General features: G+C 44.6%; 1 protein-coding gene across 1 annotated transcript in view; it reads left to right on the top strand.

Annotated features, from left to right (window-relative positions):
- Positions 1-27,435, top strand: part of LOC140734564 (zinc metalloproteinase-disintegrin-like NaMP) — a 95,102-nt gene that overhangs the window by 38,032 nt on the left and 29,635 nt on the right. Inside the window, exons 10-18 of the mRNA XM_073058721.1 lie at positions 1,157-1,238; positions 2,868-2,998; positions 4,612-4,789; positions 12,393-12,482; positions 13,614-13,809; positions 20,613-20,712; positions 22,391-22,553; positions 25,272-25,340; positions 26,151-26,223. Of these exons, the coding sequence (XP_072914822.1) occupies positions 1,157-1,238; positions 2,868-2,998; positions 4,612-4,789; positions 12,393-12,482; positions 13,614-13,809; positions 20,613-20,712; positions 22,391-22,553; positions 25,272-25,340; positions 26,151-26,223 (1,082 nt within the window). The remainder of the gene's footprint in view (positions 1-1,156; positions 1,239-2,867; positions 2,999-4,611; positions 4,790-12,392; positions 12,483-13,613; positions 13,810-20,612; positions 20,713-22,390; positions 22,554-25,271; positions 25,341-26,150; positions 26,224-27,435) is intronic.

Below are 27,435 nucleotides of genomic sequence, written 5' to 3'. Positions count from 1 at the left end.
CTTCTCCAGCCCTTTACTTTTCTCACCCACCTGGCTTCACATATCATCTTCTAGCCTGTCTTCCTTTCCCTCCTCCTACCATTTTATTCTGGCATCTTTCCCTTTCCTTTCCAGTCCTGAAAAAGGGTCTCGGACAGAAAAGTCGACTGTTTATTCAATTCCATAGATGCTACCTGAACTGCTGAGTTCCCCCAGCATTTTGTGTGGTTGCTATGGAAATCCCTTACATCTTTCTCACCTAAAGAGGCCTAACCATTTCGGAAAGGTAAATATGATGGTACAGCTGTAAAGTCTTAGAACCATAAAACCATAGAACACAACAGCACAGAACAGGCCCTTCAGCCCTCCATGTTGTGCCGACCCATATAATCCTTAAAAAAAAGTAGTAAACCCACACTACCCCATAACCCTCCATTTTTCTTTCATCCATGTGCCTGTCCAAGAGGCTCTTAAATACCCCTAATGTTTTAGCCTCCACCACCATCCCTGGCAAGTCATTCCAGGCACTCACAATCCTCTGTGTAAAAAACTTACCCCTGATGTCTCCCCTAAACTTCCCTCCCTTAATTTTGTAAATATGCCCTCTGGTGTTTGCTATTGGTTCCCTGGGAAACAGGTACTGACTATCCATCCTATCTATGCCTCTCATAATCTTGTAGACCTCGATCAAGTCCCCTCTCATTCTTCTACACTCCAAAGACAAAAGTCCCAGCTCTGCTAACCTTGCTTCATATGACTTGTTCTCCAATCCAGGCAACATCCTGGTAAATCTCCTCTGCAGCCTCTCCATAGCTTCCACATCCTTCCTATAATGAGGTGACCAGAATTGAACACAATACTCTAAGTGCGGTCTCACCAGAGATTTGTAGAGTTGCAACATGACCTCTCTACTCTTGAACTCAATCCCCCTGTTAATGAAGCTTAGCATCCCATAGGCCTTCTTAACTACCCTATCAACCTGTGCAGTGACCTTGAGGGATGTATGGATTTGAACCCCAAGGTCCCTTTGTTCATCCACACTCTTAAGTAACTGACCATTAATCCTGTATTCAGTCTTCTGGTTTGTCCTTCCAAAATGCATCACCTCACACTTGGTCTTAGGATGGACCTGGTGAAGAAAGATGTCTCAGTGCAAAGTGTCACTTTCTTTTCCCAGTTACGTGGATTTCGATGGAACTACCATTGGTCTGGCTCCAATGCATGCAATGTGCACCTCTGACTCCGGAGCAATTAATCAGGTATGCTTCATTTTCAGATCAATATTGGTAATGGTTTATTGCTGTCAACTGTACCAAGTAATGCGAAAAACTGTTTGGATGTCATCACATGGATCCTTCCATGCATCATGCAAGCAGTCCTTTGATGGGCTGAATGGCCTAAGCAGTTCTAGCAGTTGGTCCCAATAAGGTGCTCAATGAGTGGGCCTCATCATCTGTAAGGCTGCAGCGGTTCAGATGAGTTTGTAGACCATTGGTCTACAAGTAGGAGAAGATTGGTGTAGCTGGAGATCGATGGATGTGGGTGTCAGCAGCAGATCAGTGGAGGCAAAACTAGAAGATATGGTGATTTAATCTGAGGTGGCTTAATTGCAGAAGGTACAGGGAGCCTTAGGTCCTACACTGCTAGGTTCAGGAACAATTAATACCTTACAACCATTAGGCTCCTGAACCAACGTAGATAACCAAAGTCACTTCACTGAAGACTCATTTTGTTATTTATTTACTAGTTTTATGTACTTGTGCGATTTGATTTCTTTTGCACATTGGTTCTTTGTAAGCCTTTGTTATTTGCAGTTCTTCAATTAAATCACATGATTTTCTTTTCCTTTAAATGTCTGCAATAAATCAGTCTCAAGCTAGTACATGTTTACATATATGCTCTTTGGTAATAAGTGTATAAATAAATAAAGCTAAGGCTTTATAAGGCATGGTCAAACCCCATGGAGTATTGTGAATAGTTTTGCGCTCTTTATCTAAGAAAAGATGTGCTGGCATTAGAGGAAATTCACGAGAATGCACCCAGGAATGAAAGAATTGGCATATGAGGAATGTCTGAAGGCTCTGGGCCTGTACTTGTTGGAGTTTAGAAGAATGTGGGAGAATCTCACGGAAACCTATCGAAAGGTCGAGATAGAGTGGACGTGGACAGGATGTTTGCTATAGTGGGGGATCCCTTTAAAACAGAGGTGAGGAGGATTTTTTTTAATATATAGCCAGATGGTGATGAATCTGTGGAATTCATTGCCACAGGCGCTGTGTACCCAAATCATTGGGTATACTTAAAGTGGAGGTTGATAGGTTCTTAATTAGTGAAGGTGTCAAAGGTTATGGGGAGATGGCAGGAGAATGGGATTGAGAAGGATAATAAATCAGCCATGATGGAATGGTGGAGTCCTAACTCTGCTCCTATCTCTCATAAATTCACTTTGACTTTGACTTGACTTTAAAGTACTGCAGTACTTCAGGTGAAAGTTCTCCCCTCTGTTTACAGGAAATTAGCTCCAGGGTTTAGAGGCAGAGGTAATGAGGGAGCAGTGACATGTTTCCAACAGTAAGTGGAAATCCAGAGTGGCTGCAGGAAGTTTGAAACAAAAGCAGAAAATGCTGGGGATGCCCAGCAGGTCAAGCAGCGTCTGAGGGAAGAGAATACAGAATTGTTGTTTTCACGTGCAGATCTTCCTGCAGTTTCTGGGTTTACTTGAGGAACATTTTAAAGTCAGCTTGCTCTACAACTTGGAGGGAACCAGCGAAGGATGGGGGTTGCTCTGCGTGTCCTACCCGATAACTTCCTGGTAGTAGGAGTTGTGGGTGAGGGAAGTGCTGTCAGGCTGGATGCGGTGAGTAACTTTGAAATGACGTCATTCTCAGGATCACGCAAGTAATGTCCACGGGGTTGCCTCGACCATCGCTCATGAGATGGGACACAACCTGTGGATGGAACATGACGATACGACTTGCCTTTGCAAAACTGGTAATTGCATCATGTCTCCTTCCTTAAGGTAAGTCTGATTCATCCCCGTCTGCCCTTGACACAAGGACTTGCCCTGTGGTAGCAAATCAAAGAACTGGGGGACAATGACTCATAACCAGAGTAACTCTGCCTTCATTCTCCACTGATAAGAACCAAGAGGTGGACGAATCAATGGGCACATTAAACTGACCCAGCAATAAAAGAATGATAAATATACTGGAGGAATTGAATGGGTCAGGAGGCATTTTGAAGGAAAATTGAGTGTTGAGACCCTTCATCTGGTCTTAACACAATATGCTGACTTCCAGCTTCCATTGCCTAACATCACTTATTGTGTTCGATTTTTATTTGTTTTGAGATACAACACAGTAATGGGCCCTTTCAGCCCAATGATTCTGTGCTGCCCAATTACCCCCATGCATCCAATTAACCTAACCCACATATCTTTGGAACAAGGGAGGAAACCGGAGCACCCGGAGGAAGCCCAGGCGATCCAAGAAGAGCGTAAAAATTCCTTACATAAATCCTGATAGTGAAAATATAGCTGAGCATGGTAATGTTCTTCTGAATGGCATTAAGGTGGATAAGTTCACAGCACCTGATGGGATTCCATGCATCCCAGAATATTAAAAGGAGCAAGTGATGAGTATACTGGGACTTTGACAAAGATCTGTCTGTCCTCACTCGCAACAGGCAACATCTCGGAGGACCGGAGAGTCACGAATGTTGTGCCTTTGTTCAAAGTAGGAATTGGGAACAATCTAGTGATCCTCACGTCAGTGGTAGGGAAGCTCTTGGAGAAGATACTGAGCATTATATACAGTACGTTCAGAAAGGCATGCTTGCTTAGGGATAGTCATGATGGTCTTGTGCAGGGCAGGTCATGAGTGACAAACTTGATCAACTTCTTTTGAGGAAGTGATAAAGGTGTTTGATGAAGATAAGGCTGGAGATTTACTGTCCAGATTAGAGAGTGTGCCTTATTAGAATAGGTTGAGTGAACTTGGCCTTCTCTCCTTGGAGCGACGGAGGATGAGAGGTGACCTGATAGAGGTGTATAAGATGATGAGAGGCATTGAATGTGTGGATAGCCAGAGGCTTTTTCCCAGGGCTGAAATGGTTAACACGAGGGGGCATAGTTTTAAGGTGCTTGGAAGAAGGTACAGAGGGGACGTCAGAGGTAAGTTTTTCACACAGAGGGTGGTAGGTGTGTGGATTGAACTGCCAATGCACTGCCAGTGGTGGAGGTGGATACAATAGGGTCTCTTAGATAGGTGCATGGAGCTTAGAAAAACAGAGGGCTATTCAGCAGGGTAATTCTGGGCAGATTCTAGAGTAGGTTACATGGTCGGCACAACATTGTGGGCCGAAGGGCCTGTAATGTGCTGTAGATTTCGATGTTCTTAGAGACATTATCTGCATGGACATGAGTGGCCCGTTCAATGCTGCACTGTTTTATGTTCTATGTTAACCAGGGAAGAGTTCTCTGTCATTAAGTCCTCAGAATATCCTTGCCCACCTTTCCTGAATGTGAATTGCCCACCAGATTGCAACAATTCACCTTCTGTCATTCCATAGTACCGGCACTGACGGGCTTTGAGGCCACGCAAATGTCATTTCTCCTTTTCTCCTTTTCTACAGCTCACAGTTACCAACGGAGTTCAGTTCCTGCAGTCACCAGAAATTCCAGAACTTCATTCTAAACAAAGGCGCTTCCTGTGTGCGGAATGTTCCCAACTTGGATGAGATTGAGGCACCGCCCATCTGCGGCAACCACTTTGTGGAAAAGGGGGAAGACTGTGACTGTGGCAGTCCAGAGGTAAGCGTGAATTCACTCCTTAACTCCCTCAGCGAGGAGGAAGTCCCCTGGCAAAGCAATTCACCTGACTGCTCTTTATAAATGCCTAAGATGAGGAAGTGAAAGCATGGGAAAGTAAGTTTGCGGATTACTTTAAGGCTGGTGGTGTTGTGGATAGGGTAAAGGCAGGACATAGGCAGGAAGCAGAGCTGGGCTGAGAAGAGGAAGATGGAGTTCAGTTTGGAAACATGTGAAGTGATACACTTGGGAAGGTTGAAGAAGGCAGAGTACAAGGCTAATGATAGGATTCTTAGCAGTGTGGAGAAACAGAGAGATATTGGTGTCCAAGTCCGTAGGTCCCTCAAGGATGCTGTGCATGTTAGTGGGGTGGTTAAGAAAGCAGATGGTGTGTTAGGGAGATAGAAAAGGGGGAAGAGCACCAGAGGGAGGTGACAGACAGGCAAGGAAATAAGGTGAGAGAGGGAAAAGGGCATTGGGAATGGTGAAGGGGGGAGGGCATTACCAGAAGTTCAAGAAATCCATGTTTGTGCCATTAGGTTGGAGGCTACCCAGACTGTGTTGTTCCTCCAACTTGAGTGTGGCTTCGTCGCGACAGTAGAGGAGGCCAATGGATTGACATCGGAATGGGAAGGGAAAGTGGAATTAAAATGGTTGGCCACTGGGAGGTCCCGCTTTCTTTGGCGGACAGAGTGTAGATGCTCAGCGAAGCGGTCTCCCAATCGGCGTCGGGTCTCTCTGATGTACAAGGTGAGAAGACGTACTTTTAAGGTGATTGAAGAAAGTATAGGGAGGATGTCACAGGTACAATTTTACAGAGAGTGGTAGGTGCATGGAATGCTGAGCTGGTGGTGGAGGCAGGCAAATTAGGGATATTTAAGGCATGTAGATGAAGGGTTATAAGTGGCAGGAAAGGGTTAGATTGAACTTGAAGTAGTTTAGAAGGTCGGCACCATACCGTAGGCTTAAGGGGCTGGACTGTGCTATACCCTATGTATGGATGTCAGAACAAAATAAACAGGAACAAAACTAGGCTGGACTGACAAAGGGTGCTCAACCTGAACATTATCTGTTTCACTTTGCACCATCACTGTGCAAAGCGAAACCAATTTTATTTCAGATTCCCTACATCTGCAGTTCTTTTTAAAAATCTTCCATAAGGATGAAACATCTCTTGTTCCACATCTGTTTAGCTGCTTGAGTAAATTGTAACTCTCAGCCCAGAATTAGTTAAATATCATATAGATTAGGGTGCAATGAATCAGCGTCCACAAAGCTCTGAAAGAGAGAAATCTGCTGGACCACATCTTAAATCTTAAAGAATCTTTTTCTGTGAACTATAACTTAATTCCTGGTTCTGTCAAGGTAGGAAACATCTTCACAACATCTGCACTCTCATCTCCTTTTAGATCATAAGACCATAAGGCACAGAAGAATTAGGTAATTCCGTCCATGGAGTCTGCTCTGCCATTCAATCAAGGCTGATTTATTTTGCATTTTTTTATGTTTTGTCATATCAGAAATTGAACCAAAAGAAAAATACAGGAGTCAGGGATAACTGGTGTACTTAGTTTTGCTTTTAGTGAGGTGCTCATATAAAATGTGGGGTTGTAATGATGTATGCCATTCACATATCTACACCCCTCATAGTTTTGTATACCTCTATCAAATCTCCCCTCGGCCTTCTATGTTCCAAGTAATAACCTATTCAATCTTTCCTTATAACTCAGGTCCTCCAGTCCCAGCAACATCCTTGTAAATTTTCCCTGTATTCTTTCAACATTATTTACATCTTTCCTGTAGGCGGGTGTCCAAAACTACACACAATACTCCAAAATAGGCCTCAACATCGTCTTATACCACTTCAACATAATGTCCCATCTCCTGTACTCAATACTTTATTTATGAAGATCAATGTGCCAAAAGCTTTCTTTACGAACCTACCTACCTGTGCTGCCACTTTCAATGAATTATGGACCTATATTCCCAGACCTTTAGTTCTACCACACTCTTCAGTGCCGTAGCATCCCCTGCGTAAGACCTATCCTGGTTGGTCCTACCAAACTGCATCACTTTGCACTTGTCTGCATTAAATTCCACCCACCATTTTTCAGCCCATTTTCCAGCTGGTCCAGATCCCCACTATCCACTAGTCTTGGTGTCATCCAATGATTCACTGATCCATTTAACTACGTTATCATCCAGATGATAAACATCAGCAGACCTGGGACCGATCCCTATGGCATAGCGCGCATCCCAACTCAAATATGTAACGTTCTTTTCTCTAATCATTTATATATACAGTCGCTCTGCTTGGCAATCGGGACTCGTGGCTGTGAAACGCTCTCAAGCCACCAGATAAAGCTTAAAGTCAAGGCTTTCATTTTGACCGTGCCTAGATGAGCAGCATGTAGCTGCTCCAACACTTCAGCTCTCAGCCTGGATGGTACATGGACAGCTGGTGACATAGTCGCATCTGCACTGGACTTTCTAGGCGAGTGGCCCCAGGTTCGAATCCAGCCAGCTCCTTGCTTTCCATCTGCGCTGGGTTGAGCATCGAGCTAGTCACTCAGCTTCGTAAAAAAAACAGACAAAGACGCTGAAGAAATGGCAAGGTTGCCCTCCGATGCACCTCAGGGCATAGAAAGGAACAACAACAACAACTGGATGGTACAATAATTCTCAATCGCCATATAAGGCAACCCCCATCAAGGGCAAGTTCATCCAGCACTGGTAAAAATGGGGTAACTGGAATTCCAGCCATATTGGGTGGCCATGTAAACCTAAGACAGTGTGGGGTCTTTTCTGGTTTTCTTTGGATCATCTTTCTCGATTTGCATTAGGGAGAATACATCAAGAGGAGCGTACTCTTCTGTAAATTTTCAGGTATTTCCTTTTCCAAGGGTAAAGAGTGCAATCCATCATCATTTCCAAGATTAGTCGTCCTCTTGAATTCGATCTTGTAATTGCGTCCTCCAAGAAACAGAGCCCATCTCTGTACTCACGTGTCTGCTGATGGTGGAACACCCTTCTGTAGATTGAAAATGGACACTCGTGGTTGATGATCAGTAATGAGGGTAAACCTTCTCCTATAAAAGTACTGGATGAAACGTTTTACACCCCAAACCAGACTCAAGACCTCTCTTTCAATCTGCACGTAATTGTTCTCTGCAGCGGTAAAAACATTTCCCTGCAGCAATGGCTGCCATCATTCATAACATGAGACATCCCTGCTCCTATGCCTTATGGCTAGGCATTGTGGGCAAACTGCACTGGATTTGGATCATAATATGTGAGTACAGAATCTGACATCAACATTTCCTTTGCCTTTTGGAAAGCCACCTCACACTGTTTTGTCAATTGTCATTTCTTCCCGATCTGCAGTAATATGTCCACGGGGTGGAGCACAGTAGTCAGGTTTGGCAGGAACTTGATATAGCTATTGACAATTCAGAAAAAGGACTGCATCTGTGACACATCTTTTGGCCTTGGGCATTGATCACTGCTTCAATTTTCTCAGCACACTTATGTAAATCTTGTGTGTCAATGGTGTTACCACAGTAGTGATGGTTGGTTTACAGAATTCACACTTTTGCATCATGCTCTGAGACCATAATCGTCTAAACATTTTAACACTGTTTTAAGATTTTGGAGATGTTCCTTGTCATCCTCACCAGTAACAATGATGTCATCCAGGTAACACAGAGGTGCCTGGGGAACCTTGCAGCACCTGGTCCATAGCTTTCTGCTAGAGAGCAGGTGTAGATGCTACTCCAAAAATAAGCTTATTATAGCGATAAAGCCCTTTATAAATGTTTGTGGGGAGAAACATTTTGGACTCTACTTCCATCTCCATCTGTAGATAGGCCTCAGCTAAGTCCACTTTATCGAAGAGTTGCCCTTCAGAAGTGATCATTTCATGATCACAGGAGGAAATTGTCAACCTGAAATTATTAACCTGCTCAGTTGAGGAAAAACACCAGAGACACGAAATTACCTCTGAAACGGTTTTTATTCAGAGAGGAGTTCGCAGCCCCACGCACTTCGAGCGTAGGGTAGCCAACTCCCAATAAGGTCATACTTATACCCAAAAGCAGGGTACTACTTGGGCAAATATGGTTACTGATTCAAATTCATCAATTGATTGGCTATTGCATAGCTAAGCACACAAAATACTTGGAATAAGCATAGATGCAAGCGTAATACTTGGAATGGGTATGGATGCAAGCAAAACACTTGAAATAGGTATATAGCTCAAAATACTTTGCCGAACACATTGTCTTGTGGTCGCAAGTTTCCTCTTCTTTGTGGTTGCCACATGCTATCTGACATCTTATCTTAGCTACCTCTTCCCTGTTCTCCTACACTTCCCCAATGACGTGTCCTCTCCCTGATCCTGTCTACATATTCTGCTACACTTACCCCTCGCCCACCCCTTCTACATGTACCCCTTACCCTCTTCACATTCTCACAGAAAGGTTTGCAAAGATATCCTCTATCCGGTGCAAAGGGCATTGATCTACTTCTAGTACTGGGTTGATGGTTACTTTAGAATGACCACAGAAACCATCAGATACATCCTTCTTGTCTACTGGGACTAAGGGTTCCACTCAAACTTGAAAAGTATTCCTTCAGCCTCCATGTGATCAAGCTCACTGGCTACTTTATCACGGATAGTATAAGGAACCAGACAGACTTTATAAAACTTGGGTGTGGCATTTCCATTGAACATAATTTTACTCTTGATTTGTTTGAGTTTTCCACTGCCACCCTTGAGCTCTGCTTTGGCAGCATCCAGTACCTTTTGTAATTTGCTTTTCAGTTGACTCTATTGCAGGGGATGTAGTATACAAATGGTTAATGGATCTCCAATCAAGTTGTAGTTGACTCAGCCAATCACAACCCCACACTGCTGGCCCCCCTGTTTTTACCACATACAAGCCTAATGTGGCTTGTTGGGTATTGTATGTATGAGTATCCTTCCTGTAATACCATGGGCTCTTAACTTTTTTGTGAGCTTCGTGTGGCATTTTATCAAAGATCTTATGAAAATCCAAGTAAACAACATCCACCAACTCTCCACTGTCTATACCTTGTGTTATTTCCTCAAAGAATTTCAACTGGTTTATCAGGCAAGAGTCCCACTTAAGGAAACTATGTTAACTTCGGCCTGTTTTATCATGTGCCTCCTACATCTCTTGAATTACTCTCAGAAGCTCCAGGCATTACTGCTGTACCATTTGTCTCCTAAGGGTTCCTTTACCTTAAGCTCCCTAACCAAAACCGAATCTTTCCTCTCCTGCTCCAATTACTCTGCAGCTCAAATGAGATGTCCTGGACCTGAGCATCAGGCAGAGAACTCAACCTTTGGGACTCTTGATCCTTGTGACAGATAATTGTGCCTATTCAGCTGACTATGCCATCCCCAAATACAAGTACATTCCTCTTCTCTCCCCCCTTTTGAAAAGCTTCCTGATCCGTGGTGACATGATTCGGTTGTTCATCCTTCCTACAGCCCTGACTCTCATCCTCACAGGGAGCAATGATATTCTTGGACAAGCTTAAAGAATTGAGTTCCTCCAGCACTACCTGTTGGATCATCCCACCTGCCTTAATTGCAGTCACACCCTCTTGTCGCTGGCCACAGACCGAATGTGAAGTAGTCCTGCTTGCGGGTGAGACTGCCTTCTTAAACACATCGTTCAGGTAACTTTCCCCCTCCCTGATGCAGTGCAGTGCTTGAAGATCAGGTTCCAGATCATCAACTTTAATTATACCTCCACTACCTAATAAACTGACTACTGATTATCCCATTCTTAATCTTCTCTTCCTGTAGCCCATCCACTTCAAGGTTTGATGTGTTGTGCACTTACAGATGCTCTTCTGCACACCACTGCTGCAACACATGGTTATTTGAGTTATTTTTGCCATATTAGCTTAAACCAGTCTGACCATTCTCCTCTGACTTGTCTCATTACAAGGTGTTTCTTTTTATTTTACCCCACAGAACTGACACTAACTGAATGTTTTTTGTTTTTCACACTATTCTTTGTGATCTCCAGAGACTGAAAATCCCACTCCATCTGGCACCAATAATCATTCTACATCAAAGTCACTTAGACCATATACCTCTCCCGTTCTGATGTTTGACCTAAACAACATGTGAACCTCTAGACAATGTCTGTATGCTTTTGTTCATTGAGTTGCTGAGACCCAATTGGCGTATTAGATGTTTGCATTAATGTGCAGTGTACTTAATAAGGTGACTGCTGAGGGTATTTCAATATCTTAGAGCATATGTGTCAAACACAAGGCCCGCGGGCCATATCCGGCCCGGCGTACAATTATATCCGGCCCGTGAGATCATTTTAGATAGATCTATTATTTTAATTATTAATGGCCCGGCGATATGAAGTGCTGATAACACACAAACTACAGATCCCATAATGCAGCGCAACAGCTGCCGATAGGCTACCCGGGAACATTCCCGCGTCAAGCGTCTGTTGCTGTATACAACGCTATTCTGAAGTCAAAGCTAACCCCTAACAATGGCGAAGAGAAAAGTTGATTCTGAAAAAAGAGTCTTTCAAAACCGATGGGTTGCTGAGTATATGTTTACTGACATTACCGGTAAACCCGTGTGTCTTATTTGTGGAGCTAATGTGGCTGTAATTAAGGAATTTAATTACACAGGAGTCATCTCACTGATGAACACCTGCAGTCCATCCTGAGAATCTCCACAACACAGAACCTTACACCAAACCTAAACGAACTTATTGCCAAGAAAAGATGCCAAGCATCCAGCTCTGACAAAACGGCATAAGAGCAAAGAAAACTGAGTGTTTTGATTTGTTGTTGTTTTAACTTTTGCTGAAAAGCACAAATTTTATTTATATTTTCAGGGTTTTTTTGCAGCATGCTCATATTTCTAACTTGTATAATACAGGAGATATTTTTATGGAGAGCAAAATATTTAAGTTATTTAAAGTTTTAGTTTATTTTTTCTGGAATAATATTCCTGTCTGTTTTTATTCATATTTATGTTCAAAAAATGTTTAGTTTTAGTGTGTTCAATAAATGTTTATCCTGTTCGGCCCGCGACCTAAAGTGTGCTTTGAGTTTTGGCCCCATGTGCAACTGAGTTCGACATCTCTGTCTTAGAGCATTCTTTCCTTTATCTTTCAGCCCATACATCATCCACAATCCTCAGAAAGGGCTGCCAGTTAATGATGGACTATCCCAGGAAAAGAGAACTGCAATATCTGCAGGAGATATGAGTTGTCCCTTGGGAAATATTTGAAGGACTAAATAGCCTCCTTTCCATCATTCCTCCTGTCCACAAAGAACTACTTAATCCTAATTTCCAAATCTTGGTGCAGGTCTTAGGTCTCCAAGAACACTTTTATGTGTTTTTTAATGTGGTGTGGGGTCCCGCTTCCACTATTCTTCCAGCCAGCGTCAGGAGTGTCAGGAAGTATATTTTCTCCAAGGGTCCGGATTGAATATGGGTCACTGGATGTATGTTTTCTTGAGGCATTCCTTCTGTCTATGTGTGTATAGATGAGTGTATTGGTGGTCTTCCCTCATTGTGTCCTGTTACCCACAGGAATGTAAAAACCCTTGCTGCGAGCCTCGGACTTGCAAAATGAAAGAGGAAGCACAGTGTGTTGATGGGGAATGCTGCCAAGATTGCAAGGTATTTCCAACACGTCGGTCATCTCTACCTTTCTTCAGCAAACGGGACTCTAGAAACTTTCTTTTCCATTCACTGTATCTCCTTGCATCTCTGTGTGTCTAAATCCATATATTCTCTCTCCCTCTGTCTGTGGGTATGTCTCTCTCTACATGTTTATCTTTTTTTTCAATCTCTTACTCCCTCTCTCTCCTTGTATTTCTCTCTTTTTCTCTCTCCTTCTCACTCACCCTCGCTCCACCCCTCTCTTTCTCTCTCACTTAACCTTGATTATTTTTGTCTCTTTTCCTCTCTCATTGTCTTTCTCTCTCTGTTTTCCCAGACTCACAGACAGCTACAGCACAAGAGAGGCCCTTCCACCCAGTGACTCCTTCCTGACAATCACGCGCCCATTTTTATACTAAACTCCCCAACTCATTCCCCAACACATTCACAGCAACAGCCCATATCTCCAAGACTGTCCCACTCGCCTACACGCCAAGGCCAATTTACAGTGGCCAACTGCATGTCTTTGGAGTATGGGGGGAAAGTGGAGAGCCCAGGAAAACCCATGCAGTCACAGGGAGAAAATGAAAGCTCAACACAAACAGCATCCAATGGCCAGGATTGAATATGGGTCACTGGATCTATGAGCTCCGCTACATCATCACTGTGCCAATCCATTTCCCTGCATTCTCATCTCTTTCGCTATGTTTCTGTCTTTCCCTTCCTCTTTTCCCTGTCACCTCCTGTCTCTATCTTTCCTCTCACTTCCTCTCCTTCTCTTTCTTTGCTCTCTTTCCATCTCGCTCTTTCTCCCGTCTTTTTCTAACCCTCTCTTTCTCCCCCTCTCGTTTTCTCTCTTCATTCTCTCCCCCATGCTCTCCCTCCCTCTCCTTTATTCCTTCTCTGTAAATGTCTCTTTCCCATGCTGGTTCTTCATATATTTCTGTCCACCTCTCCATCACTCTCCCCTTATCTCCCTTCTCTCTCCATGTCTCTTTTCCTTGCTTCCCGCACATTTCCTCTCTCTGTCTACTACACACACTGTTAGGCATGGTTTCGCTTGAGAGTGCCTCGTGTTCTTCTTTGCACGCACAGGAAACATGGGTCGTCGTGGGAAGAGACTAAATGCTCTTTATCCATTGTTCTCAGATCAAAGCCGCAGGCTTACTGTGCAGGAGTGTGAAACATGAATGTGATCTTTCAGAGAATTGCGATGGCAAGTCCAACAAATGCCCACCGGATGCGTTCCGCCAGAACGGGACCCCTTGCAAGAGAGGGATGGGCTTCTGTTACAATGGAAACTGCCCTACTCACCAGGACCAGTGTGTGTCTCTGTGGGGCCCAGGTTGGTTCATTTCTAACCATAAGCACTTCTATATATTTTGTTGTTCAGTTGTTTAGTTGAGTCCAACTCTTCATGACCATAGGGTCCATTTGGCTTTCATGGCAAGATTACAGAAGTAGATTGCCAGGCCTTTCTTCCACACAGATACTGCTGCTGCCCAGGTTGGGAACCAGCTGGATTTGAACTCAGGACCATCTGCTTCGAAGTCCAGTGCTCATGCCACTACACCACCGGCCAGCCCATATACTTCTATATATATATACTCTCTCCCAAACCTCCACTGCCCGTCTCTCAACTCAATCCCCATGCTCTCTCCTCCAAAGTAACTCCCAATAAAGTAATGTTTAAAATTTGCTATCCAGTCTTCTCATCTTCATAAATGTTTCCAACCCTGAAATCCTCCTCTCCACTCCTCCACCTCAGACTATATCTCAGAATATATACTCTTATCACTTTGACAACACTAATATGGAAAATAATAGTTTGACTCAGAGAACAGCCGGGTTACACTCACCCTGTATCCTCCAAGAAGGTGCTATCCATAGGGCTAATATGTGAACTGCATTCTCTGTCCTCACTGAGATCCATCACACTCCTCCTCTATAATCTCAGATGCACATTCCACATGTGCTTCAACTCATCGCTGATAGAGTCAATCACCTGCCAATTTGACCAGTTCCTACCCTCACCTCATTGCAACTTTCATCCATTATGTGGCAGCGTTCTCCAGTAGCTGGCAGAGTGCTGCTCGTAGTGTGGTATCAATAAATTTCTCCGTGATTACAGCTGCAAGAACTTGAAATGAAGCAATAGAACATGCCACAGTGCAAATGATATAACTCAACAGTACTGGAGAAACCTGTGCAGTGAATCCTGCAATTGAGAATCTTGATTTTTATAGGGATATCCCAAACAACATTAGGTGGCCTGGTATACATTAGAAGGTAGTTAAGCATATTCTACATCAGTCTATTACCTTAAACAATACGGTCCAGGCATAATATGAAAGCAATATCTTAAGGATCTCGGCCTGAAACATTGTCTTTTACTTCCTTAGCATGACCTACTGAGTCCCTGCAGCATTTTGTGTGTGTTACAAGCTCTCATATACACCATATATATATGTGTGTGTGTGTGTGTGTGTGTGTGTGTGTGTGTGTGTGTGTGTGTGTGTGTGTGTGTGTGTGTGTGTGTGTGTGTGTGTGTGTGTGTGTGTGTGTGTGTGTGTGTGTGTGTGTGTTGTTCTTAAGGGAATTGTCAGCTAATAGAACCTCCTGGAAGGCTGGTGGTAGACTGAGGTCGTGGATAGGAGGAAGTTCAGGCAGTTCATTCAGGATGGTGGGGTCTGCGTCAGAGTCCTGATTAAGCAGGGACTGACAATATCCCTGCCGAGTTACTGAACGGAGGGTACATGTGTATGCACACCTCTACCAGTACATCACCAAGGGCTGGACTGATGAGAACATCCCAGAGCAATGGAGAAATACAAACATCATTGTCATTTATAAGAACAAGGGTGACAAGGCCATCTGCAGCAATAGTAGAAGCATATCCCTCCTTTCTGTTGCTGGAAAGGTCCTGGCTAAGGTGATACTTCAGAGGCTCATCAGCAACATCACCGAGTCAATGCTGCCTGAATCGCAGTGTGGATTTAGGAAGAACAGGAGCATGATCGACATGATCTTCACAGCCCGGCAGCTTCAGGAAAAGTGCCGGGAGCAACATCAAGATCTGTTTATGGCCTTTGTCAACCTCTCCAAAGCATTCGACACTTTGCAAAGAGAGCTCTTATGGGATGTCCTCCTCAGGTTTGGCTGTCCCAATAAATTTGTTAACATCCTCCGCCAGCTCCACGATGGGATGACTGCTCGGGTGACCATAGGAGGACAAGAGTCCGAGCCCTTCCTTGTACGCACAGGGGTGAGGCCGGGGTGTGTGCTAGTACCAGTGCTCTTTAACATCTTCCTCTTGTGTGTTACCAAGCTTCTGCACAACGAGATTGAAGACAGCAGCGGTGTGGCAGTGGACGCCAAATTAGACAGCAACCTCTTTAACGTCAGGAGGCTCCACGCAACCACCAAACTCCACAGAGAATGGGTCCTGGAGCTGCAGTATGCAGGTGACTGTGCTCCTGTGGTCCATACTCCGGAGGATCTTCAGACTGTCCTTGCTGTGGCGGTGAGAGCGTACAGCAGGATGGGGCTGACTGTCAATGCCACCAAGACAGAAGTGGTTTGCCAATGGAGTACTAGTGTCCCACCCACCCTACCCGCCTTCACTTGGTGATGAAAAGCTGTCAGTAGTGCCATCTTTCAAATATCTGGGGAGCGTTCTCTCTGAGGATAGCGGCATTGACGACGACATCCAGAGCCGCATTAAACAGGCATCAGCTGCCTTTGGGAGACTTCGACGCAGAGTCTTTCAGAACAGGAGCCTTCGTCCCTCCACAAAGGTCGCTGTATACCAGGCGGTCTGTGTCACCACCCTCCTTTATAGCTGTGAAGCTTGGGTAACCTACAGCCATCACATCAGGTCCTTGGAGCGCTTCCACATAAGCTGCCTTCAGCGCATCCTGGGAATTACCTGGCGTGAGCGGGTGCCTCACACTGAAATACTTGTAAAGACCAACTGCAGAAGTATTGAGGCCGTGATCACCCGGCATCAGTTGCAGTGGCTGGGGCACGTGATAAGGATGCCCCTATGTCGGCTACCCCGCAGAGTGTTATACCGCCAGCTACATCATGGTCGACGCTCAGCTGGAGGGCCGAAGAAGCGCTATAAGGATCAGATGAAGAATGCTTTAAGGAAGTGCAAGATCAGACCTGAGGACCTAGAGGATGTTGCTGCTGACCGTAACACTTGGCGACAGCTGTGTAGTAGATAGATAGATAGATAGATAGATAGATACTTTATTCATCCCCATGGGGAAATTCAACTTTTTTCCAATGTCCCATACACTTGTTGTAGCAAAACTAATTACATACAATACTTAACTCAGTAAAGAATATGATATGCACCTAAATCACTATCTCAAAAAGCATTAATAATAGCTTTTAAAAAGTTCTTAAGTCCTGGCGGTTGAATTGTAAAGCCTAATGGCATTGGGGAGTATTGACCTCTTCATCCTGTCTGAGGAGCATTGCATCGATAGTAACCTGTCGCTGAAACTGCTTCTCTGTCTCTGGATGGTGCTATGCAGAGGATGTTCAGAGTTATCCATAATTGACCGTAGCCTACTCAGCGCCCTTCGCTCAGCTACCGATGTTAAACTCTCCAGTACTTTGCCCACGACAGAGCCCGCCTTCCTTACCAGCTTATTAAGACGTGAAGCGTCCCTCTTCTTAATGCTTCCTCCCCAACACGCCACCACAAAGAAGAGGGCGCTCTCCACAACTGACCTATAGAACATCTTCAGCATCTCACTACAGACATTGAATGACGCCAACCTTCTTAGGAAGTACAGTCGACTCTGCGCCTTCCTGCACAAGGCATCTGTGTTGGCAGTCCAGTCTAGCTTCTCGTCTAACTGTACTCCCAGATACTTGTAGGTCTTAACCTGCTCCACACATTCTCCATTAATGATCACTGGCTCCATATGAGGCCTAGATCTCCTAAAGTCCACCACCATCTCCTTGGTCTTGGTGATATTGAGATGCAGGTAGTTTGAGTTGCACCATATTCTGGAGATGGAAAGAACAACCAGGAGACAGCAGAAGAGAGCCAGGAGAAATGCAGCCATGGTTGCCATCACTACCACCACTACCATATACATGTCCCCCCTGCAATAGAACTTGTGGGTCCAGGATAGGACTGTATAGTCATCAAAGATCTCACCGCTAAAGGAGTGGACATCGTCATCATGGAGAGAGAGAGAGAGAGAGAGAGAGAGAGAGAGAGAGAGAGAGAGAGAGAGAGAGAGAGAGAGAGAGAGAGAGAGAGAGAGAGAGAGAGAGAGAGAGAGAGAGAGAGAGAGAGAGAGAGAGAGAGAGAGAGAGAGAGAGAGAGACACACAGTACATGTGTCTGTTTTAACTTTGTTTTTTATCCCATAACTTTTTGGCCCTTCCTATTGAATCAGATTCCACAGTCCCTTCAGGCAACACACTCCAAATTATTAGGAAGAATCCTGTTCATCCCTCCAGTGAGGATATTCATTATAACACCAGCTGGTGAGCTCATGGAGAAAGGGATGAAATAATCTTAACCAAAAATTGAGTCATTCCATAAAAATGATGAAATAGACATTATAGTTTTAAAAATTGTGTTAAATAGGGAACAGGCAAAGAAGTAACATAGAATGAGGAAGGAAGCGAAGCATGCTAACCTTTAGCAATTATCCTTCATTCATAAAGGACATGAATAGGGTGAATGCACAGAGGCTTTTTCCCAGCATAGGGAATGAAGAATTAGAGAACATGGGTTTAAGGTGAGAAGAGACTGATTTCATCAGACCCTGAGGGGCAACTTTTGTGCCCAGAAGGTGGGCTGTATATGTAATAAACCGCCAGAAGAGGAGGTTGAGCAGGTACATTAACAACATCTAAAGAATTCTTGGACAGGTACGTTGATAGGAAAGCTTTGGAGGGATATGGGACAAACATGGGCAGATAGAACAAGGTTCGATGGGAATCTTGTGAAACACTCGGGTTTCCTCTGCTGCGTAAGTCTAGGGAAGACGATTTCTGGCCCCGCCAAACTCGTGAGATTGAGGCGCGAGCTCTGCCCAAACCCCCTGCTTGTGTGGATGCTGTGTAATTCGTTACCCTGTTACAAATTAATGCCACAAAATAACAGACGGTACTCCGCATACGATTAAAAGATTTATCTTTATAATTCTTAATTTGACTAAAGGGCTAGTAAAGAAAAGAACAAAGAAAGGGGCCCATTTTAATAAAACAGTCTCACGTGCGCAAGTTGAAGCTCACAGTTTCCCCAAGTCACCGACCCTCCATCGATCTCACCCTGGGCTTCGTCGAATCACGGTCCCTCTCCGGGTCGAATCCTGTGAACATTTCTCTTCAGCATGTTCCCTTTTCATCTCCACTCGAGCAAAAAAAAATCCCCAAGCCCAAACTTAGAGTCCCTCACCAGAGAAACAGCCCCTTCAATTCAACCATCCTAATTGGTTGGCACACATTTCTCCTCATCTCTTATCTTCAACAATAACTCAAATATAAGCGGAAATCAAGCAGCTCTCCCAGAACTGTCAAAATGAAATATTTACAGCATAACAGTAAACATATGAGCCAAGGCATTACACTTGGTTGGCTATGACTAGTTGGACATGTAATGCCCTGATAAAGATTTCTTCCGCTATGCTATGGCATATTTAATTTTAGCAGTTTCTGTAAAAGCTGTGTATCCTGCTGGTAAGAGTGTTTTCGCTTCAGCTAAAGGTCAGGAGCCACGTTGCCCACCTTAGGAATGTTGTGACAGTGAATCAGGAGTGAGATGGCATAACACATTCCCAAGAGCTGTGTGGGAAGAGTTTTCTGAAGGACTGTAGTCTGGTTTAGGGTCTTTTGGTGGGAGGTGGGAGAGGAGCAGGGAAGATGCCTGGATGATCGCATCTGAAGGAGAGACCCTATTGCAAGGAGTGTTTTATGAGGCAGAGGTTCCAAGAAGGAAAGTTCTGCCTATGGTTGGTGAGGAGAATTCAGTGCCATGAGTAAAGATACTCCCAGTTACTACAGAAATGAGCTCCAATGTTTAAGTGCACATTTGGACTGGTTTAACTGTAATGGGCCCTTTTATCTTCCTCCGTTAACAGTTTGATAAAGTTGAAAATATACCTTTTTTATAATTTTATGCTGGTGTACGATCAGTCCTTTCTGGGCTACCGAAAACTGTGTTTGGGCAGTACTTATACAGCATTGGCTCAAATCAATGTTCCGTCAATCGAAACATCCCGTCATTCCTGATTGGTTGAACCCCAAATCATACTGACTCTCGACGTGCATTGCTTATGAAAGGTGGCCTTCTCACTGCAGAATCACGTGGCTATTAGCAGAAACTGCTAACAAACCAAGTTGGTGTATGAGAGAGCTGCAGACAAAAGGATTCAGTTTAGATGCTGTACGACTCTATGACATATGCATACATAGTATATCACAAATATTCTGCTTGTCAGCTGAGTTATTCTGGTTACTATCAAATGATCCTTGCACCTGAGAGCAAGATATTAGTTGAATGAAATGAGAGGCAATACAGTGCTACAGAGATCTTTGTTCTAATATATGGTGAGGGTCAAATGAATTAAAGGATCTTTGTGTTCCCAGTGTTATGAAATTAAGATGTTGAGGGTGTGGGAGGTCCTTTACAAGGTGAGTTGAATACTACGTACCTATGTGTTATGGACAGATCCAGCTGGACTTGCAAAAGATGAAATAAACTTCTTTGCCTGTTGAAATTAACATGTGGCCAGTGAAGCTCTTTTGCCGGATAGTCACGGGTGTGCTCAGGGAAGATGGCTCAACCAAGTTGTCTGCCAAAGCTTCTGTAATTGGTACTACAATAGTTGCTAGGTTATCTGTTTTAGTAGTTTTGAAGACTATCAGACTCCCAAACCTCTTCCACCACTACCTTCATCCTCATGGTGAATAACATGGAGACCCGATTGTTGTCCAAATTCCATTTTGATCAACAATGCAGTACAAAATGGATCATTTTTATTCTTTTTGTGTTTCTTCCTGTAAAATTTGTGTGTAACTGTGCACATGCCAATAAACTCAATTTTGACCTTGATTTTGACAATGTACTTTATGCCATGGTTAATCCTGCAAGTATTCTGCTCTTTTCTATCAGATGCTCGGCAAGGAGCCAGTCGATGTTTCGAAAGCAATAGTGTCGGTGCTCGGTACGGTTACTGTAAGAAGACAACCACATACCAACCCTGCAAACCTAAGTGAGTGTCAATAGTGAAACAGTCATTTATAGTATTTCCTCTCCCACCCTCCCCACACCCACTAGATGGCTGCTCAGTATACCGCATATCACACAATTCCCCCAGTCCTCTGTAAATTAAAAGTGCATGAACTGGAATTGTTGATGACAAAATGTTAATTATTTTACATATTATTATACCATAGGAGGACACCTTTCAGCCCATTATGTTGATGCTATCCCTCAGAGAATTATTACTTCCCTCCGTTATTTCCCTGTAATCTAGTTTCTCCCACAGGTCCATCAACTTCCCAGTGATTTTTCCACCATTGATGATCTGTGGTGGGGAAAACAGGGCTGATGCTTCAGAGCTGAATAGTCTGTTGTGTTTATGGGAAGTACGTAGATTTCCGGCAATCTAGCATTAGGTCAAGATTAATAATGAGAACTACACATGTCCATCACATCACTTTTGTATCCTGAGTGACAAAGATGAGGAATGTCTCTGGGAGTTAGATAGGCAGGGAGGTTGAGCTGATTTTATGTAGAATCAGATTTATTTTCACTTATTGAGATGAACTGTTTTATGGTAGCAGTACAGTGCAAAGGCATACAATTACTATAACTTGCAGCAATAAATTAAAAAATGTAAAACAAAAGAATTAAGAAGGTGGTGTACATGGGTTCATGGACCATTCATAAATCTGACTGTAGAAGCTATTCCTGAATTATTGAGTGTGAGTCTTCAGGCTCCTGCACCTTCTCCCCAATGGTAGTAATGAGAAGAGGCTGTATCCTAGATGGTGAGGATTGTTAGTGATGGATGCAACCTTCTTGAGACACCACCTCTTCAAGGTGACATGGGGCTCTCTTTGGCTTCCTCCAGCTTCTACAACCATAAGACCTTAAGACACAGGAGCAGAAGTAGGCCATTCAGCCCATCGAGTCTGCTCCGCCATTCAATCATAGGCTGGTCCAATTCTTCCAGTCATTCCCACTCCCTCGCCTTCATATATACACTACTCACAGATTGCTTCATAGTTACTAATTTAAACCCAACAACACCTCTCTATTGGAAACAAGTTTAAATGCCAATCACCTCTTTCTTCCCTCTTCTTTCATTCCCCACCCTGGCTCCCCTCTTATCTCTTTTCTTCCCATCACCTGACCATCACCTGCCCTTGGTGTCCCTTTCTCCCATGGTCCACCCGTTCTCCTATCAGATTCCTTCTTATTCAGCCCTTTATCTTTCCAACCTATCACCTCCCAGCTTCTCACTTCAAACCCCTCCCGCCACCCACCTGGCTTCACCGATCACCTGCCAGCTTGTACTCCTTCCCCTTCCCCCATCTTCTTATTCTGGCTTCTTCCACTTTCATTTCCAGTCCTGATGCAGGATCTCGGCCCGAAACATTGACTCTTTATTCCTTTCCCTAGATGCTGCCTGACCTGCTGAGTTCCTCCAGCATTTTGTGACTTGTGCCAATATTATTTTGTGACTGTACGTGCAGTCGTAACTATATGTCTGTCTGCTGTGTGTGACTATGTGTACTGTGCTTTGCACTTTGGCCCAGAATGAACACTGTTTCGTTTAGCTGTACACTTGTTGAATGTCCATTAAACTTGAACTTGAGAACAATCAAGGCAATGGTTGGGTGGTCTCTGTCAGCTGTACCTAACACATTCTCCTGCCTCCACAGGGACATAATGTGTGGGCAGCTACACTGTGTCGGCGGGAAGATGTTGCTGTCTTATGGCTACAATACTCTAACCTTAGGAAGAGATAAATGCCGCTCCTTCATAGACAAAGCTGGAGTTAACCCAGGACTGGTGCAAGATGGAATAAAGTGTGGAACCAACAAGGTACTAAAATGAATGTGAAAAAAGATGCGAAGAGTTAGTTATTTATTGAGATACAGTGAAGAATAGACCCTTAAAGCCACACCCCCAACATAAATCTAGCCTAATCGCGGGACTATTTACAAAGACCAACTAGCCTGCCAACCGGTGCGTGTATGGACTATGGGAGGAAACCAGAGCACCCGGAGGAAACCCATGTGGTCACTGGGACGATGTAGAAATTGCTTACAGACAGTGGTAGGAAATGAACCTGGGCCATTGGTACTGTAAAGCATTGTGCTAACCACCATACCACCATGCTGCCCCATACCCGCAACGCAGAGTTGGGAGGTGGGTTACGATTTTCGACCCGGACCCAATGTTTGTTCCTTTCCTTTCTCAGGAGCCACAGCGTTTGAGTTTCTGGTCTGTGGCTTTACCTTGCGATGCCATTGCTTTCTGTTCCTTGTGTGCAGAACTTTTGCAGGCCAAAGAAGGGGCCACTCAGCCCATGGGCCATGCTTCCTGACACTGGGGTTTGCCTGGGAACGTGCGCAATCTCGTGGATGCACCGTCAGGTCAACTTCCTTCTCAGCAACCTCGGCTCAGATGTGGACTGCCCCTGCCTGGCTGAGCCAGGTTGGCGCTAGCAAGGAAAGCTCTACCATCTAAGTGGGAATAAACACAATTCACCGTTTTACAGCTGGGAGGGCCATCATTTGCTGTAGAATGCCAGAGTGATACAAGATGGAATGTCCCAAAGTGCTAACCATCAGTCGGCCATCTACACCGAAGAACACTAAACAACACAGGCCCTTCAGCCCGGGATGTTGTACTGACCTATATAATCAACCTCCCCTTCCCTCCTACACAGCCCATTACACTCCACTTTCCTTGTATCCATGGGCCTATCTAGGAGTTGCTTAAAATTCCCCCAATGTATCAACCTCTACGGCCAGCCCTGGCAGTGTACTTCAGGCATCCAGCACTCCCTGTGTAAAATACCTACCTCTGACATGCCACTGAAACTTTCCTCCACTCACTTTAAGTGGATGTCCTCTGATTTTGGCCATTGTTCTCCTGGTAAAAGAAAGGAACTGTCTCAAAGTCAGCATCTTTTGTGCAAATCAAAATCTTATCGCACTCCATCATGTTGCTTCTCATTCTCTGTCGCTGCAAAGAGAAAAGCCCTAGCTCGCTCAGCCTCCAACAATCCAATATAAACCCCACTTTTCTACACCCCCGTCACCCCGGTGTTCACCTCCATGCTGAAGGCAAGTTACAGTGCCCATTTAACCTGGGATGTGGGAAGAAACAGGAGAACCTGAAGGAAGCCCACCCCATTGCAGGGAGAGTGTGCGAACTCCGCAGGGACAGCACCTGAGGTCAGGATCAAAACTGGGTCTCTGGTGTTGCAGGGTAGTAGCTCTACCAGCTGCGTGGCTGCGCTATGCTTAGGTCCCAAAAGCGTTATCGTTTGCAGAGGGCACTCGCGCCCTTACCTGGTATCTTCCTGCCACCCACGCCAAAGGAAACCATGTCCTGTGTCAGAACTTCCACCGCCCTCCAGGACAACTCCACTCCCCATCGCTGTACTCACTCCTCATCAAGGCCCCATTGGCTGCCCCAGTACCGGTGGCACAGAGGGCAACTGCCCACTGAGGCCGGGACTGTGAGGAAAATTGCCACCAGCCCCTAACATCCACTGAGTGAGAAACAGCCTTGCTCCAGCAGGGAGCCTTGTACAGCTTCGGAGCTGAGGCTGATAAATTCTACAACTTGGACAGTGCCTTCTGGAACTGATTGTTGACGTTGGTTCAATAAGAAATAATACCCTTCCAGACAGAAGCTTTCTTCAGTGGATTGAATGGACAAAGCACATAGTGGGTATGTTTAGGTCACATGATATGGGGGAGATGGTTGTAGAGAAATAAAGAAATCAGGCCCAGCTCATCCTTGCTGACCATTGTGTCCACCCCATTTGCTGGCATTTGACCCATTTCCCTCTATACCATTTCTATTCATGTTATCTATCCAAATATCCTTTATTATCCTTTGTTATTGTTCCTGCCTCAACTATTGGTGTTAAGGATCAAAGGCCAGGGATCAACTTTATTCACCATATGCATTTATATATGTTAGGAATTTGCTGTGGTGTGTTGGCATGACATGCAACAAAATAAAAGCATCACTCAGCAATTAGAAAAAATAACAGCTTCAAAATAGAGGGACCTCCCTTTACGACAGAGATAAGGCAGAATCTTTTAGCCAGAGGGTGGGGTGAATCTGTGGAATTCATTGCTACAGACAGCTATGGAGGCGAAGTCATTGGGTATATTGCAAGCAGAAGTTGATATTTTCATGATTAATATGAGTGTCAAAGTTTACTGGGAGAAGGTAGGAGAACGGGTTTGAGAGGGAATATGAATCAACCACGATGGAACGGCAGAGCAGATTCAACGGGCCAAATGGTCTAATTTTGCTTCTGTATCTTATGATCTCATTAACATCTAATGTCAGATGTACAGATATGGAATAAAATATGCATAAATACCGCATAGTGTTAGGCAACTTACCCAGTTGTTCTGTGCACTGAGTGAACCCACAAATAGGCAATCTGGTTCACTTCTACCGGACTTCACATGCCCACTTTCTCTCCAAATGAACACAGATTAATGGTGAGCGAACTCGCGCCCTCTTAATATCCAAAGTGCTGATTGTAACTCTGCTCCCTCTCCATAGATGTGTTTGAATGCAGAATGCATCGAAGTCAGAGTCAACAACTGTTCCAACAAGTGTCCCCCGCACGCGGTAAGGTCACCACCTCACCTAGGCACAGTTGTGCCTGCTCTCCTCTCTCCTTCTTCCAAGGTTCTTCTTGTTCTGCGTATTTCAGAGTAGTGACAAGGGTTTACCTTCCCTCTGAACAATGAACACAGAGTTAAACACCTCACCTCAGCTCAGCTGTGGTACCCTGTGCTGACATGTCTACACTTTCTCCCCAGGACCGATCATGTTTCAAGGAACTAAATATAAATCATAGAATCACATAGGACGGAGAAAATTCATGTCCACAATACAACTGTTTACACTCATCCCACACCCCTCAGCCACTCAGTTCTTGAACCAACTTGCATATCCTTTACCATTATCTCAGTTTAGCAAGACTATGTCCACAGATCCACTGTCCTCTCCTATCAAATTTCTTCTTATCAATCCTTCACCTCTTCTACCTATCACCTCCCAGCTTCTTACCTCAACCCATCTTCCCCTGGCCTGGTTTCACCTATCATCTGCCAGCTTATGCACTTCCCCCCCGTCCCCACTTTCTCATTGTGGCTTCTTCTCCTTTCTCGTCCAGTCCTGTTCAAGGGTCTCAGCCCAGAACATCGACTCTTTATTCCCCTCCATAGATACAGCCAGACCTGCTGAGTTCCTCTGGTCCTTCGTGTTTGCACAAAACTATATCATAAACCAATTTCACATATTATCACTGTAGCACTTAAGGGTCAAATGGAGGTGAGAGAAACATCGCAGTTTCCGGGAATACCCTCTACGTGAAGCATTCAACAATCACTCAGTGTTGGACTCCTCATTGCATCTTTCTCTTCAATCTCTCAGGGCTGTAATCACCTGGACCAGTGCCAGTTTGAGGAGGGATACACAGAACAGAACAGCTTCCTCCCTACAACCGGTAAGACCATAACAGCTCCACAAGACTGCCCGAAACAGTCAGTCATTGGTCAAAAGTGTTGGTTTCCCCATTGGGCTTAGTAATTCAAATCCCTTTCTGCAGGCATGCTCAGTGACTTCCAAGATAATAAGGAGTGGAGAAGGTTGGAGAGTCAAGAGGTCTTTCTAAGTGTCATTTTGAGAGCGATTTCTAAATGTTCTTCAACTGCGGGATCACAACTGAGTTTTACCAACCGGCCAAGTGCAATAAGTCTTAGAGACACAAGATGCCACAGATTCTGAAACTTGGAGCAACAAATCTGCCGGTGGAACTTAGTGGGTCGAGAAGCATCCGTGGTGGAAAGGGAACGCTGACGGTTCCTGCATCAGGACTACGATGCAGGATTTCAACCCACAGCATTGATGTTCCCTTTACATCAATGCCCCTCCCCCTGAAAGATGCTGGTCGGCCCACTGAATTCCTCCAGCAGATTGTTAATCCAAATTGTTGCTGAACCGCGAGTAAAATCGGGATCCTGCTCCATCAGACAAGGAGGGCCATGGATGAATTTCCGGGCCCAGCCATGCAGTCAGAGTAATGTACTGCTGAAGTGATTCACTATTCCAAGACACTCAAGGTCCAGCATTACAGCAGGTTGTGGCAATAGACATTTTCCCTTGTTTGTTAGCTCCAGGGAGCGGCTGGACACAGCTAGTAAGCTTCAGTCCGTAATTCCAGCCAAATCCTGTGGGAAAGAAGCTAAACTTCTATGTTAACAGCGGCAGAATGCCCATAATATGCAGGACTCAAAGTCTCGCAATAACTGGCAATGCTGAAGTAGAATCAGAATTAGGTTTATTACCACTGAAATACAGTACTGTGAAAAAGTCTTAGGCACCCGAGCTATATATACCGTACGTGCCTAAGACCTTTGCACAGTACTGTTTGTCGTGAAATTTGTTGTCTTGTGGCAGCAATACAGAGCTAGCCATGGAAAATTACTTTTACAATAAAAATAAACAGTGCAAAAGGGGATTAGTGAGGTTGTGTTTGTGGGTTCATGGATGATTCAGGAGTATGATGCTGGATGGGAACAAGCTGCATTAGGTAGAGGGCAAGTCCCGGGTGGTGAGCGCCACCTTCCTGCGACACTGCCTCTTGAGGATGTCCTCGATGACGTGGAGGGCTGTGCCCGTGATGTTGCGGGCTGAGTTTACGTCCCTCTGCAGCCTC

The sequence above is a fragment of the Hemitrygon akajei genome, chromosome 1 (genome assembly GCF_048418815.1).
Source record: "Hemitrygon akajei chromosome 1, sHemAka1.3, whole genome shotgun sequence".
NCBI classification, from domain to species: Eukaryota; Metazoa; Chordata; class Chondrichthyes; order Myliobatiformes; family Dasyatidae; genus Hemitrygon; species Hemitrygon akajei.
The sequence above is the reverse complement of the archived record's forward strand: the minus strand, read 5'-3'. Positions and strand labels throughout refer to the sequence as shown.